General features: G+C 40.7%; 2 protein-coding genes and 1 non-coding gene across 6 annotated transcripts in view; 2 read left to right on the top strand and 1 right to left on the bottom strand.

Annotated features, from left to right (window-relative positions):
• Positions 1–924: 924 nt before the first annotated feature.
• Positions 925–1,059, top strand: LOC114795033 (small nucleolar RNA SNORA50). Its single transcript, XR_003750438.1, has one exon. It is a non-coding gene; the product is annotated as a small nucleolar RNA SNORA50 (small nucleolar RNA).
• Positions 1,060–1,580: 521 nt separating this feature from the next.
• On the bottom strand, positions 1,581–15,596 carry cep112 (centrosomal protein 112). 4 transcript variants are annotated; one of them, XM_028986186.1, is made up of 26 exons: positions 15,431–15,596; positions 15,239–15,344; positions 14,182–14,372; positions 13,467–13,564; positions 13,043–13,127; positions 12,115–12,162; positions 11,968–12,030; positions 11,364–11,450; positions 10,593–10,692; positions 10,282–10,400; positions 9,949–10,092; positions 8,591–8,745; positions 7,803–7,932; positions 7,573–7,665; positions 7,423–7,482; positions 6,894–6,973; positions 6,633–6,702; positions 6,300–6,407; positions 5,127–5,309; positions 4,440–4,670; positions 4,295–4,357; positions 4,039–4,188; positions 3,801–3,890; positions 2,421–2,522; positions 2,056–2,108; positions 1,581–1,708 (listed from the first exon to the last, which is right to left on the bottom strand). In XM_028986186.1, the coding sequence occupies exons 2-26, from the start codon at positions 15,336–15,338 to the stop codon at positions 1,705–1,707; spliced, it is 2,607 nt and encodes an 868-aa protein (XP_028842019.1). In that variant the 5' UTR covers positions 15,339–15,344; positions 15,431–15,596; the 3' UTR covers positions 1,581–1,704. The 4 variants fall into 4 exon arrangements, with proteins under 4 accessions (XP_028842019.1, XP_028842018.1, XP_028842017.1 ...); XM_028986185.1 differs by having other exon boundaries at positions 1,581–2,108; positions 14,182–14,327; XM_028986184.1 differs by having other exon boundaries at positions 1,581–2,108.
• Positions 15,597–17,253: 1,657 nt separating this feature from the next.
• The window catches only part of LOC114793804 (protein kinase C alpha type-like), a 33,214-nt gene continuing 30,856 nt past the window's right edge, over positions 17,254–19,611 (top strand). The window contains exons 1-2 of the mRNA XM_028985933.1: positions 17,254–17,476; positions 17,912–17,943. Coding sequence (XP_028841766.1) covers positions 17,331–17,476; positions 17,912–17,943 — 178 coding nt within the window. The 5' untranslated portion in view covers positions 17,254–17,330. The remainder of the gene's footprint in view (positions 17,477–17,911; positions 17,944–19,611) is intronic.

Below are 19,611 nucleotides of genomic sequence, written 5' to 3' on the forward strand. Positions count from 1 at the left end.
CTTGGGGGGGAGGTCCGTCTCTCGTGACGTCACAAACAGGCGACGGAAGACAAAGAGTTCGCGTCAATAATTCACACGCGAGTGTTTATGGAAACAATATGTTCGCTTGTCCACTATGTATATAAAACCAATACATCTTTCCACCTTATAAAGATAACTGATACAAGACGGCGTTAGCGTCTCACTGTGTGAGAGAGGCTGCGTAGCCAATAAAAGGCGACCAGCAGCCGGAAACGTCCGACGCATCCCAGTGACGTCCTGAGCCGAGCTCGCAGTCAGGCCAGCGGCGACGCGATCCGGTGCGATCAGATCAGAGCAGAGTGGTGTGGAGCTGGGCTTACTTTTGGTGAGATTTTAGTTCACGTCCATTGACGTAACTCAATTATCTTCGTTGAGTGGTTTCAGTGACTAATGAAAGAAAAGGTGACCGTATTTAAAAAAAAAAAAAAAAAAAAGGTTTATATATATATATATATATATATTTGTGCCTTAATTATAATAACGCGACCTAAATACGACGTTCTCATGCTGTGGTTTGAGTAGTTTGTGTGTGTGTTTGTGTGTTCAGGCAGTCGCGACCGCGTGCTCGGCGTCCACGTGGCGGGGATCTGGTGAGTGACCTCGTCTCCGTCGCCGGCCGACATTATTACTGCCACCATAGCGGCTGCCAAATGATGTTTTTAACGCGTTAGACTTCTGATTGCAAAATGAAGTCAACTAAACGACTGATCTTCCGCCGTGACTGGTCAGTTTGATCTCTTTTGTCTTGCGAGTTGCCCTGAAATGATTTCTTCCCTTTACAGGATGCCGATGTCACAAGGACTTTTTTTTTATTTTTTTATTTTATTTTTTTTCTCTCTCTCTTGACCATTATGAATTAAAGATTTAACGAAAGCACGGTCCCTTGTCTTTTCTTAAAACACGCTGCACTGACTTTGAACCTGTTTTGCCATTACAATGGGTTTACAGGCCAAGCAACAGTGCTATATCAAAGGGTTATTATAACTGGGGCTTCTTGGGGGTCTGGCCAAGTTGCCCTTTTAAAAGCAATCCACATTAACTGTGATAATATGGGCTTGAAGACATGCAAATTTCCTAAACTTGTAGAGTATCAGAAAATGGTAACATCACTAAGTGTTTCCAGAGGGTACCTGAATACTAAGTGACTATGAAAACCGTAAAAGGCAAGTTCTAGTTATGTTACGGCACTGTGACTTGCACCTACAACACTGGACATCAGTTGGAGAAGCGCTGGGCCTGAGGATGAGTAACCCAGTCATGGCCTAGTGGGTAATTAAGTGGACCTGTAATTGGAAAGTTTTTTTTTTTTTTTAAATCCTGATTAAAAGTGTGTGGGGAATAAAGAGCTTGGATTCTGCATTTTTTTTTTTTTATCTGTAGAATCATGGGAACAAGTGCAGCATAAGACCATACCACGCGCACACAAACGCAATCCCATTAAAATTGGGCCATCTACCCTTGATCAACAGCACCCCAGTGAACTGAACTTTCTGCACAGGCATGATGGGCTTTAAAACATCCACTCCCAGAAATCTGTTTTCAGCACATATGAAAACACACACAATAAGGGAGGTTTTATTAAAACATCTTTAGTTTATGTATAACAAAGACTGTTGTGAAGAATGTCATAAAAAAAGTGTGAAAGTCCCACTTCTGCATCAAAGACGCTCCTCAGACTTGCTGCTACCTACAAACACAATTGCATGAGCAGAGAGTGTGATTACTTATGTACATTTTTTTTGATTGGCTAAGAATCCTACATGGTGTGGATGAGATTAAGCTAATTTATGATGTGTTAAGGACGTTCACAACATGTGATGTGAATTTAATTGGGAGGTATATCACTGACAAATGTTCGAAGCAGAACTTGTTTCAGCCAGCTCAGTAACTCCATGTTCAGCTTTTTCCCTTTTAATGAAACTGAATTTTTAAATAAAATATTCTTGCACAAGGTTTTTTTCACTAGTTCTACCATTTCCCCCAAATGAGTAAATATGAATGAAAAACACAGGTAATTGTGATGTGTGCTCTCGCCTTGCATTGAGATCCTCCTGCAGCAAGGCAGCTCTCTTCTGCAGAAAGTTCACCTGCAAATCACAGCGCAGTTAAATACATACTGTCTAACATGTATGCAGCTGAAATGACAATAAAGCTCAGATTCAACTAGTGCAGGAGTTCGCAAATAACCATCCAACACAAGATTCAGAGAAAAAGGGCCCAGTGAGCAGCGTGTGGGGACGGGACCTCATCGGCACCATGGCAGTTCGGGATTTGAACAAGCAACCCTTTGGTTACGAGTCCACTTCCTGACCTGGTAGGCGGCCACAGTCTCTGTGTCCATTTGTAATAGCTAATTTTATTGTCCCCCTGTATATGTGTGTGGGGGTGGTTGATCTAACCTGGGCCTGTAGGGAAGTGATGGTTCCTTCCAGTTCCTGTCTGAGCTCTGCTGGCATCAGACCCTTCAGTCTCAATTCACACTCCTGCCACACCTTAGTCAGCTGTGGGAGTTGGAGAGAGAAGAAACAGATTTTTATTCCCACACGGTTGTCTTATTTCTTATTAGGATTGACAGATCTAGATCTCTAGCTGACAAAAGTGACATACATGCTGTGCGATGAAACACAAATACTTCACAGCTTTTAAACACTTTCTTAGTCATGGTGAAGTCATAAATCAACTTTTAGGTCCAATTTCTGTAATTTTTTGTCTCAGAATATTTTTAGGTGCAATTTTGAATTAAAATACAAAAAAGAAAAACAAAATTAACTCAAGTAAAAACTACAATAAAAATGGACATAAATAAGTTCCCAAAAGGTCCATGACAACAAAATGTTTTTTCCACTCCTACATACATCATATTGCACTTGTTCATTATCAAATGTGAAACAGAATATGTACTAGAACAGGCTGACCATTTAGCAGCATTCACCATGGTGATTGCTTCTCAGTCGCCTGCTGTCTATCCACTGGGTGACCTTGGGTGACCCTGTGGAGCTCAGTCCTCTGTGCGGCTGTTCCGATGGAGAACCACGCATAGGAGATAATATTCTACTTGAGGTTCTTGATTCAGATTACAGACCCTCCAAGAGACCTTCAGATTACCATAATTGCCACACCTAAGCAGCTTTAAAAGGTCCCCTATCATAAACATTTCCCTTTGTGAGATTATTACATGACTTCCAGCTAGCACCAAACATTGTGGTAGGCGAATGATGTTGATGTCATTTCTGTGAATGCCCGATGACTTCTATAGGCCACTCTCCTCCTCGTCCCGCCTCTCTCATCATTATCATTTAAAGCTATAGACTGTTGCCTTTTATTGTCTGGAGTCCAAAATTCTTTAAGTACAAACATCCCTTTAATCATCCCTTTTAAATTAATGCTTATCTTCTAGATAGGTTTGTGTAGTTTACTGGGTACTACTGTAATACTCCAAATTCAGATGAACCATTCTTTTCTCTTTTTTTGGATTTTAATGGTCACACCTTCATTATTAATTACTGTCCTTAACCCAAACCTAGACAGGTCATCAAACAAAACTCAACTATTCAATAATTCTATTAAAGGCATGTTTCAACTACACACATAAAACTGATTCATATTGACAAGTTTATTTTTATTGAATATGACCTTCTATTGAGAAATGAAAGGCATATTAAGCCATTGATACACTTACTTGCCAGTCAGGACTACTTGGAGTTGATGCTTTAGGCATGAAAGTGTCACAAAATCATTTGTACCAGTCCACCGAGCGACAGACTGATAGATAATTATACCTGTTCCTGATGTTCCATCTCTTTGATCATCAGTTTCTTTTCTGTGGCATGTAGCTGCTTCTGCAATGCCTCCACCTTCTGCTGTGTAGCCTGAGCAGGACAGAGAAAAGGTCGTGGGATTCAGCATTCGTTTCATTAATGGTTGGCAAAGGACTGGTCAGATTACAAGATTTTAAAAGAAACTTGCATCATACATGTCTAAACGCTGGGCCATACACGGGACAGACCCATGACTCACCTTGTTGGTTCTGTCTGAATCCTGGTCCAATTTCCTCCTCTCTTCCTTCCAGAGTGCTGATGCATCCTGTAACCGCCGTTCCATATTCTGTTGCGTGTGCTTGGCTTCCTCCCGTACGGAGCATAGAGACGTCTGCAGCTCCGCGATCATCTGTAGATGTGAAAACACACACACGCAAGCAAATACAAAAAATTACATGTTTAGAATGTGAAGAAAACAAGTTGACTATAATACAACCATGATTCTAATGGTTAACCTGAGCGGACTTTGCCAGTCTCTGGTTGTATTCCTTCTCCATTTTCATCAACCTGCTGTTGGCCTGGATACAAAAACAGGTAAATCACGTCAAGAGAGTAAAGAAACAAGAAGCTACAAGCCACCAGTGCCGGTCAGGGACACACCTTCTCCAAGGCGAGCTCTCTCTCTGCAGCGTGGGTCCGCTCCAGGTCATGGCGAGCGCGCTCCATCTCACTCCGAAGTCGCCCCAGCGCCGCCTCCTGCTCCTGCGCGGTGCGCTGCCGCTCCTCCTCCCGTAGCAGCCCGATCTCCACCAGCTGCTGCTTCCGCTGGCCGTGAGCCTGCAACAGCTCCTCACGCGCCGCCTGCAGCTGCAGCTCCAGCTCCAGCACACGCTGACGAGACATGGGACGGAGGAAAGACAGAGGATGGGTACCGCTACCGAAATTAACCATTTTTTCAATACTTTTAGGTTTCACTTTACTTTCCATTATTTAATAAGGGAAATTATTTTAATTCTCAAAAAAAGCATATAAGAAAAAAAAGACTGAATGTATTTACATGAAACAATGTTTTACTTTATTAAGAGAAATGAAATACATTGTACTAAAACAGCTAGAACTAACATTACGCAAATAGTGTAAACATAGTGGGGTTTAAACAAGCAGTCGTCGTCTAGGAATGCTCTAGGATATTGATGATAGCATCATCAAAGCCAAGAATTATTTGTGATAATAATTTTTTTATTGAATTAAGTTGAGGGGAAAAAGGCCTATATGATCACTGAATAATCATAATCAATATGATTAATTTTTTTAATCAAATACTATAATCCTAAAAAAAAAAAACACCTGTTCATTGCTTTTCTTCCACTTCTGGATTTGAGCTTCATGCTGGATCATGGAGGCTCTTGACTCCTTATCAAGGCTTTGGAGCTCCAGTTTGTGGTCCTGGGTCAGGCTGTCTTTCTCAGTATTATGTTGATGGAGAAGGTATGTCTTCTCCTGTTCATGCTGCAGTTTAAGCTCCACAATCTAGACAAAAAGCAAGTCTTTTATCATCAACCAAACTTTGTGTGTCAAGATCATATCCAGCATCTCCATACAAGTGGGGAAAGACAGTGATGAAGTATGTAAAGGTCAAAATAGACATGAAATAAATACGTTTGTTTACACCCAATAATGGATTAAATAGGTTTTCTGAATATGAAAATTATAACTTTTTGCCACTTTAAACAGGATATAAACTCAATAGCATGCTCGGTAGCATTTATTGATAAGCTGCCACTAAATAAAAAATGACGCAAATTGGACATGTTGGTTAAGTGATTTCTACTAACAACTGTTTAGGTGACATCAGGAATATTCAACAGTTGATCATATGGCGTCTTGGCCCCTTTAATTCAAATAATTAGCTTCTGCCACAACTAGGGGATAATTACCGCTGGTTTAATATATTATCATCTTGATTGTTTCAGAGTCTACATAGCCCATGCTGACATGCATACCAATAAAGCACTTTATATCTGTAAGTGACTCACTGGAGCCAATCCAGGACCTTCGTAGCATCAGATCTCAACATTGTCTGCTTGATTATAATGTCTGAAGAAGTTTGACCAACTGAGGAGCTGCAGAGTGAAAGTGAAGTGATTGTCACATGTGATACACAGCAGCACAGCACACTGTGCACACAGTGAAATTTGTCCTCTGCATTTAACCCATCACCCTGAGTGAGCAGTGGGCAGCCATGACAGGTGCCCGGGGAGCAGTGTGTGGGGACGGTGCTTTTCTCAGTGGCAGTGACACCTTGGCGGATCGGGAACCGGCAACCTTCTGATTACGGGGCCGCTTCCTTAACCGCTAGGCCACCACTGCCCCCAGAGAATGTGACAATTCCAGACGTAGTCAGAATATTGTTTCTTGAAGGGTAACTTTGGACCTGCCCATTACTATGTATGCTATTACAATGGTATAGGTTGGACTATCAGTTCTGCTACTAGTTTAAGTTGGTTGAGAGTACTGTACCTGCTGTTCATATCTCTGCTTGACCTCCTGCAGCTGAGAGAAGAACTCCTTTGACTGTTTCTCTCTAAGTGCTTTGGATCGAGTTAAATCCTCCTCTACCTTGTCCATCTGTGAAAACAAGGAGGCAGTGCTGTCACACATTATAAAAATATTTTACTGCACATAACACGGGTAATACAACACTGAGACACAGAGATTCCAGCAGGACTACCATTGTGTCCCTAAGAAAGACACTTAACCCTGAGTGTCTCCGGGAGAATTGTCATCCACAAGCCGCACAGTCAGTCAGTTGTCTAAAGTTCATGGCTGAGTCTGAGGTAAGGTGTACTGTACCTGTGTCCTCAGATTCTGCAGTCCTACTTCAGCCTGCCTACCCTGATCCATCAGCTGCTGGTCTCTGTCCCTGTCAGCAGAAACACACACACAATTCCCACTCTACTACATTTTTAAGTGTATGCATGAACTATCTTAGTTTTAAGATTACTTGAAATTATCAGAAAACATAGAAATTTCCCAAAGGTTCAGAATTATTTAACAATATAGATAACATTTCTTGCTTATGCCATTCAGAAATTCAATTGTCCTGAAGTTTACCTGACTTCTCGCTGAAGGCATGCCTCTCTGTTTTTGGCGTCTGTCTTTTCTTTCTCCAGCTCAGTCTGAAGTTTTAAAGCCTGTTAATGAAGGAATCTCTCTGTGAGCCTCACAGTACATCTCCTCCCCCCAAACAGAAGCCGCATCACATAACTTCATACACAAAACCACAACCACACTAGATTCCAAACTCTCACTCACATGTTACATCAAAACCTTCTTTCCAATCTCAGCCAAACATAACTTTTATGGGAGAAATTTTATAATTAATGTAAATCTTAAGCATAGAAGAACAGCTGAATTACCTTATTGCTGTAGGTATCTATCTTTGCACATTTATTAAGGTTTGTCGCCCATCTATCAATAAAAGATTAAGGGCATTATGGGTATTTTACTGCTAATTTACCTTCACTACCAATATACATACTGTAGTTCCAACTGAGCTATATGTTTAATGTTCACCAAATTTACTTGGCAAGAAGTTAACAAAAAAATATATAATATAAATTTATAATTAAAGATCTCCAACCTTCTTCTCACTCTTATGCCGTAGTTCTACCAGCTCATTCTGGAACCTATTTTCTTGATCCTGAAAACATAAAAACAAATTGCATCCAGTCGTCCACCCGCAAAACGCAGCCACAAAATATTCTGTCACTGTGCAGAGTGTATCAGTCACCTGTAGCTGCTGCTTCTTCTGGAGCTCACGGTCCTGTAAACACTGTCGGAGCTGAGCCACCGTCCGCTCCAGGTCCTCAACCGCTTCAGATGCCTTCAGACAGAGCAACCCACTCTCGTATTAGTGCACATCCTCAGAAATGCAAATTTGGGGAGTTACTAGTAGACTTTTTTTTTTTTTTTTTTTAAAGCATTAGATAAAGACCAAAAATGGCTAAAGGCCTGTCACACCTTGGCAGCAGAGAGTGTGTGCTCTTTCTGACAGAGGCTCAGGTCTGCCTCATGTTTAACTTGTAGACGGTGCAGGGTCTCCTCATGTTGCTTGCTCAGTTGCTCCTTCTCGTGCTGGAGCAGCACAATCCTAAACACATCATCAGCATCAAGATTCCACTGGATCAGTAACAGTGGGCAAAGTGAAAAAGAGCACTTATATACTACATTGATATAAACATTAAATTATAAAACCTTTTTAGACAACAGCACATTGCTTTGACACGGTGCTTTTTCACTGTGGTGCTTTACTGTCTACACTTGTTTTGAGCATGTAAAAGAATTCGTACATTTTCAGTCTAAATTTTTTCCCCCAGACATTCTAAAAACACAAGTGAAGTGTAAAGTGTTTTGTGTATTCTTAATTCAATCAACTCAAGAAACTCATTACACTGCAAGCAAGAAGGTGAACACTTTTCAAATGGCAAGATAAATCTTCTTTAGTCCACGAGTAGACCAATCATCTGCATTACTTAACACCAGAAAGAATCTGCTGGTCAACAAAGGGTAAAAAAGTTGTAAATTTAAGAAGCAAATTAGGAATAATGAGGTCTTGTCAGACCACACTCCGATAAATGTGTTTAATTTCCCTGAAGTTTTTAGTTTAATTATGAACCCAGTAACGTTAGATCTATTCCGTAAGCGAAAGTGCTTATTTAAGGAGTGTCTTGAGGCAACGCAACCTCATCGGTCACCAACCACTGGTCTTCGAGCAGAATTGCAGAGCCCGTCATTGACTAGCAGCAAACCTGCGACTGTCCTCCTGCAGCTCGGCGTCAAGTCCAGCAATTTGGATCTCCAACTCTGACTTCTCTTGGGTCAGCCTCTTGCGCAGGGCACTTCCATTCTCCACCTCCGTAGACAGCTGCTTCACACGGGTCTCTAGCTCCCGCACGACGTGATCCTGTTGCACAAAAAGAAGGAAACCACAAGCTGTTGATGCAGACTAAGCGTTCTTAAGCGTGATCGGCAATTGTCGCATGGGCTAACTTCACATGGGAAGGACAAAGCCAAAGGTTTCTAGCTCAGGAAAAAAACGTTGTGCACAATAAGAGTGTAAGATGGGACGTCGCAGGACCATGGCGTTTCTGCGCTTTTGTTTTAAATTGAGGTTCAACACCTTGGATTTACATGTCTTTGTCGGACGGCATTGCAGCATTTGGCAGCCCTCCCCCCGAGCCAAAGGTGCAAGGCGCCGGCCGTCGGGACCGCCTGCTCTCTTTGTCTTCCCCAGACGGAAGACACACGGGGACGTGACGTCAGAAACAACAGGTCCTGACTGGTCTGTGACAGCTTCTTGTAGGTCAGGTGTATAAAGCATGTTCACGTGTGGTAGCGGGCACTTTTTCTCTGAGCTTCTTTTCCATCAGAACCGGGCCTTCCGGATCTCGTGTCTTTTCTCTCCTCCTATTTTTCTCCTGGATCAGGTGATGTCTCAGAAGCTTGGTTCACGCTGTTCTGTCTTTTTCTATATTTTGCTCCAGTCTTTCACTTTGGTTTGTTTTTTTACGTACAATATTTACATGTAACTGCAATAATAATCTACTGGGGTTAATAAATTAGAAACTTCTCATCCTTTTAACCTCTATTGTGCCATGCCTCTTTCTGCCAGGTAACATCATTTACATTTTACATTTACATTTACAGCATTTATCAGACGCCTTTATCCAGAGCGACTTACAATCAGTAGTTACAGGGACAGTCCCCCTGGAGCAATTTAGGGTTAAAATGGTAGTAAGTGGGATTTGAACCTGGGTCTTCTGGGTCTTCTGGTTCATAGGCGAGCGTGTTACCCACTAGGCTACTACCACCCAACATCAAGTTGAAGTGGTTTGAATACAGTGCTTTTGCGTGTAGAGAAATTCAGATAATCCACAAAATCAGGTGGGTTTTCATGGAAAGTGTCTAAGTAATCTCACAGACTAAGAAACTGACGTCACCAAACAGACTAACACCACAGATGCATAGACAATGTCCTCTGTGATGGACATTCCAAAACTCCAAAGACTCACAGAGTCCAACATAGCACTAAAGCTTTATATATAACTGAGTGTAGACACGACATGAGAAGAATATTTTGGATTGGTGATGTTGCTTCTCCACTCACCATTGTTTGGGCCTGAGTAGTGTACTCTGCCTCCATCTTGGCAAGGCGCTGGTTGGTGTCCTCCAGGAGCCCCTGAATGTTTTCTGTGTGCTTCTTCTGCAACTCAGACTTTTCCTGCTCCATCTCCACCATGGCCGCATGCAGCTGTTGGACAACATCTTGAACATTAAGGCTATGCAGTCAGCGCATACTCTATAAAATACTATCCTGCCACCTGCTGGCACACTGCATGGACAAGAGTTAATGTGCTAGCCAAGCTTACAAAACACAAATGAGGGAAAATCGCATCTGAGGCACAGACAGTCCATCTTTGTGTTCCACAGACTACCGTACCTTCTTCTCAGACTCATTTCTCTGAGAGTCGGCACTCTGCTCCAACAGTTTCTTCAGCTCTGAGATCTGCTTCTCTTTGTTCTCACGGATGACTTGAGACTCACGGACCAGGCTCTGAACTGAAGATTAACAGATCAAAATGAACATCAAAAAACAGATTAAAGGTCCCCTACTATGAAAAATTCTAATTTGTAAGAATATTTAATATTAATACGAGTTCCCCTAGCCTGTCTATGGTCCTGCAGTGGCTAGAAACGGCAATAGGTGTAAAGAGTGCTTTAGTCAGACTATATGCAAACCCACTCACTCACCTTTCTTCTCCAGCTTCCGTATTATCTCATCCGACTCCAGCTGCTTTTTACGGAATGCACTCTTCACTTCATTCATCTCTGCATTTTTACGGTCCAGGATCTGAATGGAGAACAACAGAATAAAAACGTTCTTTAGTGTTTTTAACTCAACAATGAAAAAATATGTTTTCAACAACAAATACATTCAAGAGACTTGTAACATATAGTACACATGGAAAAATAAGGGAAAATGGCAGTAAATATTTAACAATATGCTGTAAACAGGGGTCTCATCATCTACTTTTAGGACTTTTGATGATGTTTGAGGTCATCTGGAATAGCATGGTGTAGAAAATTTGGGGGCCGGTGATAAATTGAATATACCCGAGGTATCTTGGCTTGTTCCATGTGGGATGTAGTAAATGCTATATTGTGATCCTAAAGTATGTGTTAAGCAGACTTCGCTTTTGAGGTTCGCTTCTCTGTCCTGTCAAAGCAGACACCTCTGCTCCCCGCCTAACCAGACAACTCTCCTGGCACCGTATGGAATAACATTTCAGAGACATTAAATTGAGATGGAGATACACAAAACTGTTGTAATTTTATGCAATAAAGGGGCAGATTTAAATTACATTTCAATGAAACAAGATACATATTATGTAATGTGATATAGAGTGTAAAACTATTCTGTTATTTTTTCCCCAACCCTAGCTGGAGCATATACAGATATCAAATGGAACAAAGAAAACTAAACAGAATAACCTTCTTCTAACTACAAATACGGTTATTTACCTTCTGCACATCTGAATCATGCCTTTGCTGCAATTGGAGCTTCTCCTCTTGATGCCGGACCTCCAACACTTTGGCCACCAGTTCTGCCTAGAGAAAAACAGAGCGAGATACCAGTGAGACTAGGACAATGTAGCTCTCACAGAACAATTAGCAGATTTGCATTGGCTGACAAATCAATGATGGTTAAATGCAGAGGCTATACCATATCTGGATGTGTGCTCCCACAAAGAGAATAACGTACAATATTGCACAAATTGTAATATGAAAGCTGGAAGAATTACTACAGTTTCCATATTACTTTTCTCCCAAGGAAAAATTAGAAGAGTTCATGTAAACAGTTTTAACTTTGGTTATGTTCATCTAAATATTACTAATATTACTTAAGAAACGGATGTTTTTTGGTCATGAGATTTACTTGCTTGATTTAAACTATTTTAAAATTCAAAGTGTTGGGCACGTTACTTCATTAATGTTTTCTTTTTATGTCTTCCATAGATTGTGGTTAGACTAGCATTCCACATTGGTCATCATTTACCATCCCAATTAGTGATCTTTTTTTTACCCGGAGGGTAGTCTGCATAATAGTGACTACTTACAGTCCTACCTCTCTCTCTTGCTCCTCGTTCACACAGCTGCTGGTGTTCCCCTGGGCTGATCTGGGGCGGATCTGTTCAGATGACGAGAGTAAAATGAAGCGATAGATGAGAGATGTTCCTCTTTAAAGAGTATTGGGCTGTTCTACCACACTTACCGGAGACAGCAAAGTAGACTTCTCACGGTGATGCCAGGGCATTTGAATCTGCGAGGGGGAGCAATTAATTACATGCAACAACAATGAAAATAAAGAATCAAGTAATTAAGATGAGTAGGGCAGGATGATAAAACAATAAAGATAATTAATAATGAGAGAATGGACACAAAATCATGCACAGCCATGTGTCTGAAATGGATTGGGTTAGGTTGACACACACACACACACACACACACACACACACACACACAGCAATGAGTGTAGGAGTAGCAGCTGGTGGTAAAAAAATAAACTGGTGACCTGTGTCTTTTGCTACAGAGCTCTCCTGCTTTCGAACAGCCTTCATGTACATTACAATGTACATTACATACAACTATCATACCAGTTAAAACCATCCTAACTTGCCCTTGTCTCTTGTCTCTTCACACTACTCTGGAACCTGCTGCTGGGATGTATCTGCCAAAAAGAAGAGTCTGTGCTGAGCTTGAGGGATCTTGGCCATAGATTCATCCCACACCAATGCCTTGAGGGTCTGCATCTGCCAGCAGAGAGGATGGACTAACAGCTCCAAAAATTACCCCCATTTAAGAGTAAAACAAATAGTACCTATGTGGAAAAGGGTCACTACCTCCCTCCTACCTAACCTTTCGGTGAATGTCAGACACCTCTGCCAGTATACACATATGCAAGTTTGGAATAAATATATACGTTCAGATTTAAAACTGGTGTTAATCTTGGGAAAGTGTTCGCAAGTCCATTTAAAGACGTGGTTTTAAATATGAAGCTATAAAAGTGTGAAATGAATGTGCCAATATTACACTCTATTGCTTTTAGGAGACCTCCGTGCTTGGGGTAGATCCACTTTGATAACTAAACTGGGCCAACTAAATAAAACAAAAGTCTCATTTTCAAATTTCAGGTGTCTCACCAATTCATGCTCCTCTCTGTTAGATTTCCTCAGTGGGCTGGAGGTCTTGGGCCCAGGGGGCAACTTCTCCTCATATGCAGTTTTCCTTTTCAAAGCACAACGCACATGTTCACACACACATACATATATACACACACACACACACACACACACACACACACATATATATATATATATATATATATATATATATATATATATAACTACATAAAACAAACAGAACTTTCCACCTGGAAAGTGGCAATATATATACCACATTAGCAAGAAGTGAAGTGAAGTGAATAACACTTAATTTTCCTGCTGATAGTATTTACACTAATTGATGCAAATGAATTTCACTTTTCTGGTATATTAGAGACAGTAAGTAACATGAATGGATATTTGCCATGGTATGGATCTGGTCCTTTGGTCCTTCTCTTCCTACCTGCAGGAGTCTTGGAGCTCACCACACACCCACTCAGGCACTGCACATGGCTCCTTCTCCACAGGCCTGCTGTGCAGTGGCTCATCAAAGTAGATGGACTAGAGAATGTTAGAGGACATCAAATCAGTCTCGGGTTTATAACACATGTTAATTCATGCTGAATATGGAAAAAAATCCTTTCACTGTTCTGTTAACAACATGTCTGTAGAATAAGCGCGGTTGTTTAGGGCAGCTGGCAGGAGACACGTGCACGATACATTTTACAATCTGCTTTTACCCAAGTGCTGTAAGACTCTTCAACAGATGGTAATTCAACACACAGGCTTTTCTTTTTCTTTCTCTGGGCAATAACATTCTGTCTCTTCATTTCCTGTGTAATGCTGTAGCACATAACACTTAACATTGCACTGCAACAACAACTTTATGTTTCAAAAAAAAAAAAAAAGCTTCCTTAATTATTTAGATATTGATTTAATTTCATACAGTCATATTTACATATCTTCATACAGATATCCACCCATTACTGTGTGTATTATAGGCTGTTATTCAGTTATTCTGGTATGTTGTTGCACTATGATGTCTTCTATGTCCTATCTGTTGAGATGGTAGTCAAGAACTTCATTGTTCTTGGTACATCGTACTTTGCACAATAAACTTGAAGTACATACACGACTAACAGTGAACATGCATTTGAATAAGAACAGAGGGCATTTACCATATATGTAGGTAAGGTTTTGAGTAGTCCCGCTTCAGGCTTGTGTGTGAATGGTGCCTCCAGAACACCTCTTCTGAGCATGTGCAACAGGAGCCACGCGTACATGTTCCGGTTTTTCCGACCAGTTACCCCGGATCCACATGCCACTGGATCACACAATTTCTTAATCCACAGAGCACACTGCTGCCGTTCTGACAAGCGCAAAACATCCCCATTAACGAGCTGCAACGATTTCCACAAAATACATTTCTAGTAGAATTTGATGATGGGTCAATAATGAGCAGCAACACTGATTTTGATGCAGCATTTATTCTTTTGCAGTGATAGATTTAAAAAAACAAAACAAATCCAGAATATTTCCATAGAAGACATGTCAATGGGGGCAGTGGTGGCCTAGCGTAAGGAAAAGTAATCGGAAGGTTGCAGGTACGAATTCCGAGCCGCAGAGGTCCCACACACTGCTCCCCGGGCCCCTGTCATGGCTGCCCACTGCTCACCGAGGGTTAAAAGCAGAGGAAACGTTTCGTTGTGTCACCGTGTGCTGTGCTGCAGTGTCTCACAATGACAATGTGTATTTGATGATTATTCTTTTTAAGGTGGACACTTCTTCCCATAAATCCAAATCAATATTGATACACAGTAAATATTTCATTTGGAAGGTGCCCTTACAGATATAAAGTGTTAAACTAGGCTGCATGTGTTGAGAAGGAAGAAGTCAGGCTATCTGGTGGACAAATATAAAAATGTGAAATTTAAGGCTAGTAGTCCATAATAAAATGGGACATTAACTAAATCAGTTTTTGTGTAGCATAGATAATTAATGAACTGAGTCAAAAGTTTACATAATATAAAAAAAACAAAATAAAATATAAGCTGAACTGAAGGGCACAAATGTCCATAGGATGTCTTTTTAACTCTTAGTAAAGAACTGGTATAGCAGCAGCTATATATTATAACATTTACACACTAAAGTCAAAGGATCGTGTGTAAACACTAGCGCAGAACTGGGAGAAATACACCACAGCAACGACCATCTGACCAAAGGGAAACGAAATACCTGATCGATTAGGAACCTTCAGGAAGTGTGGCTTCATGTCCACCAGATGATGGTCAAACTGCGAATCGAGATTCTCCCAGGTGTCGTCCTGCTGGCTCATGGTCCCCTGCGCGAAGCAAGAGAAGCAGACATGAGACATGTTGTCACTGCCATCCCCGGGTTACAGGTTCCTCTTCAGATAAAAGACCGTACCCGAGCAGTCTGGAATCATTTAAACAGTCTAAATTATCGGTATAAAGCGGCGGCGAACTCGTCTTCTGTCGCATAAAAACTCGACATTAAAATGAAGAGTGAACCGTGATTTATAGAAGTCGAACTCGCCGCTGTTTGCCTGTTGAAAGTCGGCGACTTCCGCGGCAACGTGACGTCACGTCCGCTGCCAGTTTCCAACTAGACCAGTGAAAGCAGAAATGGTTAATTTATTGCTGTATCTATTACAAGTTAAAGTGCTTGGCAATTGCTTGTCCCATTGCATATTGTCAAAATATGACGTCGCATGGGGACAGTATTATCAACAGTATTATTATATCTTATTGAATATAAAAATCCATAAAAAGCTGCAAAGAAAAAATTTAAAGCAAATATTGAACCTAATCTCAGGTACTACTGTGTCATCCTTTGGCTTCCGTTTTGTGTTGTTTTAATTGTACTCTTCACAAACTTACATGTTGTCACATGTCACGTCATTTATGCAGATAAATGTAGCACATCGAGTGTTGAGTGCTTCAGCACTTGACTATATGCACAAATAGATATTATGAGGCGCCCCGTAGGGCCTCACACATGCACTATATATTCTTCAAAAATGTCATGTGTGATGTGCGCGAAAAACTATAGTAATATGTGTGCGGAAAAAGTGGTGAATGTGCGACGTTTGTATATAGAGTCGAGAGGAAAACAGTGTATGTGCGAGCTAATATTATAATGAGGACAGTGCAGAGAGCATTGCCATTGGCTGGCTTGCCCAGCTGGTCCCGCCCACGGGACCACAGCTCTGGACATTCTGACAGAACATCGACAGCGGATTTTACCATCCTGGGAAAATGGCAGGAAGCACTGAGCCATTAATTTAATTAATAGTATAATTACATCATCGCAGACGTTAGCTCCTTATTCGCAGCTCCTTGTTAGAATTGTATCACACGTTACATTTTTGAGTTACATGTGGTGCATGTGTGAGGTTTGTAAGAACGTTAGGGGGCGGTGGTGGCCTAGCGGTTAAGGAAGCCACTTAGCAAAGCACCGTCCCCACACACTGCTCCCCGGGTGGCTGCCTGTCATGGCTGCCCACTGCTCAGGGTTTTTTTTTTTTTCAATTAACCTTTTATTTAGTGTTACAAATTACAAGGCACATTTCACATATTAAGTGTAAACTGAGCACAAATAGTACAAAATATTACAACCTATATCACCACAACAATTAATAAATAAATTAAATTAATAAACAAAAAATAAAAAAAAAACTATTCAATGAAGAAACATAGCTTAATATGAAAAACAAAAAACAAAAACACTGATCGTTGTTGCTTACAAGAGGACTTATATTAAGTTGTCTATATACTGGTATAATGATTGGGCACTTTCTTGAATAAATTTATTTCATTTGCAAAAATCTCGAAAACGGGGGTGATTTTTAGAAATCGAGACTTATGAATAAAACATTTTGCCATAAGAATTAAGTTATTATTACTGTATTCTGATTCTTCATCTCCAACTTATTATCTCAAAGCTCAAAGGTGGAATTGATTTTTTTACACATTATCCAATTTTGAAAATCATTCCAAAAAATATGTGTGGCATTGCAAACAAAAAAGAGGTGTTCTGAGGTGAACTTTTTTAAGTTGAGTGTTCGAATCCTAAGGTTCCACATGTCACTGTGTGCACTGGTTGCTGTGCCGATCACTTTCACCCATAATGAGGGGTGTGTCCAGGCCTTGGCGCTGTTCTCTATAAACGCCGCGGGCTCCGCTGACGTCACGTTGCGAGCGCTGAGCGGCGCGCGCGGCAGAGATCCGCTTCAGTTGCCCGGAGTCGGAGTCGGATTCGGAGTCGGAGTCGTGCCTGCGCTGCGCTTCTCGCCTCCACTCTCGTGATGGCTGACTACGACAGCGTCGCCAAACGTTTCGCCAGGAAAGGAGCTCTGCGGCAGAAAAACGTGTACGAAGTTAAAAGCCACATGTTCGTTCCCACGTTTTTTAAGCAGCCGACGTTCTGCAGCCACTGCAAAGACTTCATCTGGTGAGTGAGTTTCACCTCATAACCCTCAACTCAGAGATTCTCCATAATCAGCCTCTTCAAAGCAAGTTTGAAGATGTTCAACATTGATAGACTGTTGCACATTAACGATTGACAACAACCTATTTTGTAATAAGATAAGATAAGATGATCCTTTATTAGTACCACAAGTGGGAAATGTAATGGTATTTAATGCTTTTTTTCCTTACTAATAAAATAGAATGGTTTGTATGGCACAAGACTGCAGTGTCAGTTCAGTCACACATTGTCCTCATAGGCTGGTACAAATGCGGGCAAGAGAAAATGCACAGACAAAAACCTATCCTAAGTCGTTCCAAGGTATCAAAAAGCACCGTATTTAAAAAACTAGGCCTTTCTAGGATTTTGATATTCATATAACATAATTACTGACCACTGTGCTCCTTCTCCATTTTATAGGGGAATTGGAAAGCAAGGATTCCAGTGCCAAGGTAAAAAAAAATAGTTTGCATAATTTGTGAAATTATTTGAAGAATGTCTTGGTTTACCATGCTATTATAAAGGCAGCCGTACTACTAGACTGCCAGGTAACTGTATCTTATTAGTAACATCGACAGTGTGACGTGGCGTGCTCTTGATGTGGTCTAGGGCTGCAACTAACGATTATTTTTTATTAATCATAGAATCGGATAAAAAACAAGAAAAGCATTCATTTCCAACCCTTTATCCAAAAATAGAACCAAAATTTTTAGAAAGTGCACAAACATGTTGCTCCTTGGGCTATTATAATAATAATAATACAATAAAATAAAAATGGACTAACACAAAAAACATACACATGTATGCTTTACATCTGCCAAATATATAGACTTTTTTTAAATAAAGTGCCACCTGAGCTGCCAGAATGATAAATAATTTATAAAAAAGAACAATACAAATTAGAAAATTTAACAGGATTTGTTTGAATGTCAGAACTTGTTCTCTACACTGCACTGCATTTACATTTACATTTACGGCATTTATCAGACGCCCTTATCCAGAGCTTACAATCAGTAGTTACAGGGACAGTCCCCCTGGATCAAAAGGGTTAAGTGTCTTGCTCAGGGACACAATGGTAGTCAGTGGGATTTGAACCTGGGTCTTCTGGTTCATAGGCGAGTGAGTTACCCACTAGGCTACTACCACCACCTGCAGTGCACACTCGCAAACGCACACCCTCACAAACTCTCACACTGACACACAGACACACACACACACACACACACACACACACACTTACTCTCTCTCTCTCTCTCTCTCTCTCTCTCTCAAGCTCACTTGAAGCTTATTCATTAAATTATTAACATCAATGTAGTAAGTGCAAGGTTCATTTATACACCACATTTAAACACATCTTAAGATGACCAAGTGCTATAAAATAACTTTAAAATTAAATAAAAAAGTACAACACACACATATATTTGTCAATAATAACCTATATGGGACAAAGCACAGAATATACACTACAAAAAAACTTAGTAGTTTTGTCCAGTTTTCAGTCCAAATATCTAAAAAATCTTAAATCAAGATACATTTACTAGCCACATGAAATAGCATAAGACATCTCAAAATGAAGTGATTGTTTGCTTAAAACAAGCGAAATGATCTGCCAATGGGGTAAGAAAACTAATCTTTTTTTTTTTAATAATCAAATATTTTTATCGATTTAATCGATTCATTGTTACAGCCCTAATGTGGTCCAGTGCCTGCCCTGGCTGGAGCACATTTACTGGTGATCATCGCATAGAAGGTTCATTCCTCCTTCAAACCCACAGCATTTTTAACCTTTGACCTTGTTCCTAGTTCACAGTGGCTTGTGTCACATTTACTTCAATAGCCTGGTGTAGTGTTGTCCTGGCGCAATTCGCATTTACCGCCTGCTAGTAGTCCTAAGACACTTTATGTCAGAAATGATTGATGACCTGTCAATGTGAAGAAAATGTTTTTATGAATTATGCCTTCCCCCGCCCGTCCGTTCTCCTCTCTGTTGATGACATACCTAACATCCATACCCCCTGGCCTCTGACAATCCCCTTGTGGAACGTGTCTTCACACATGCCGATCTTTTAAAACAGATTCCTAATTTTAATGAAATACTTTTAAAGAAAGATGTTTTTAGA

Source organism: Denticeps clupeoides, chromosome 7 (assembly GCF_900700375.1).
Source record: "Denticeps clupeoides chromosome 7, fDenClu1.1, whole genome shotgun sequence".
Taxonomy (NCBI): domain Eukaryota; kingdom Metazoa; phylum Chordata; class Actinopteri; order Clupeiformes; family Denticipitidae; genus Denticeps; species Denticeps clupeoides.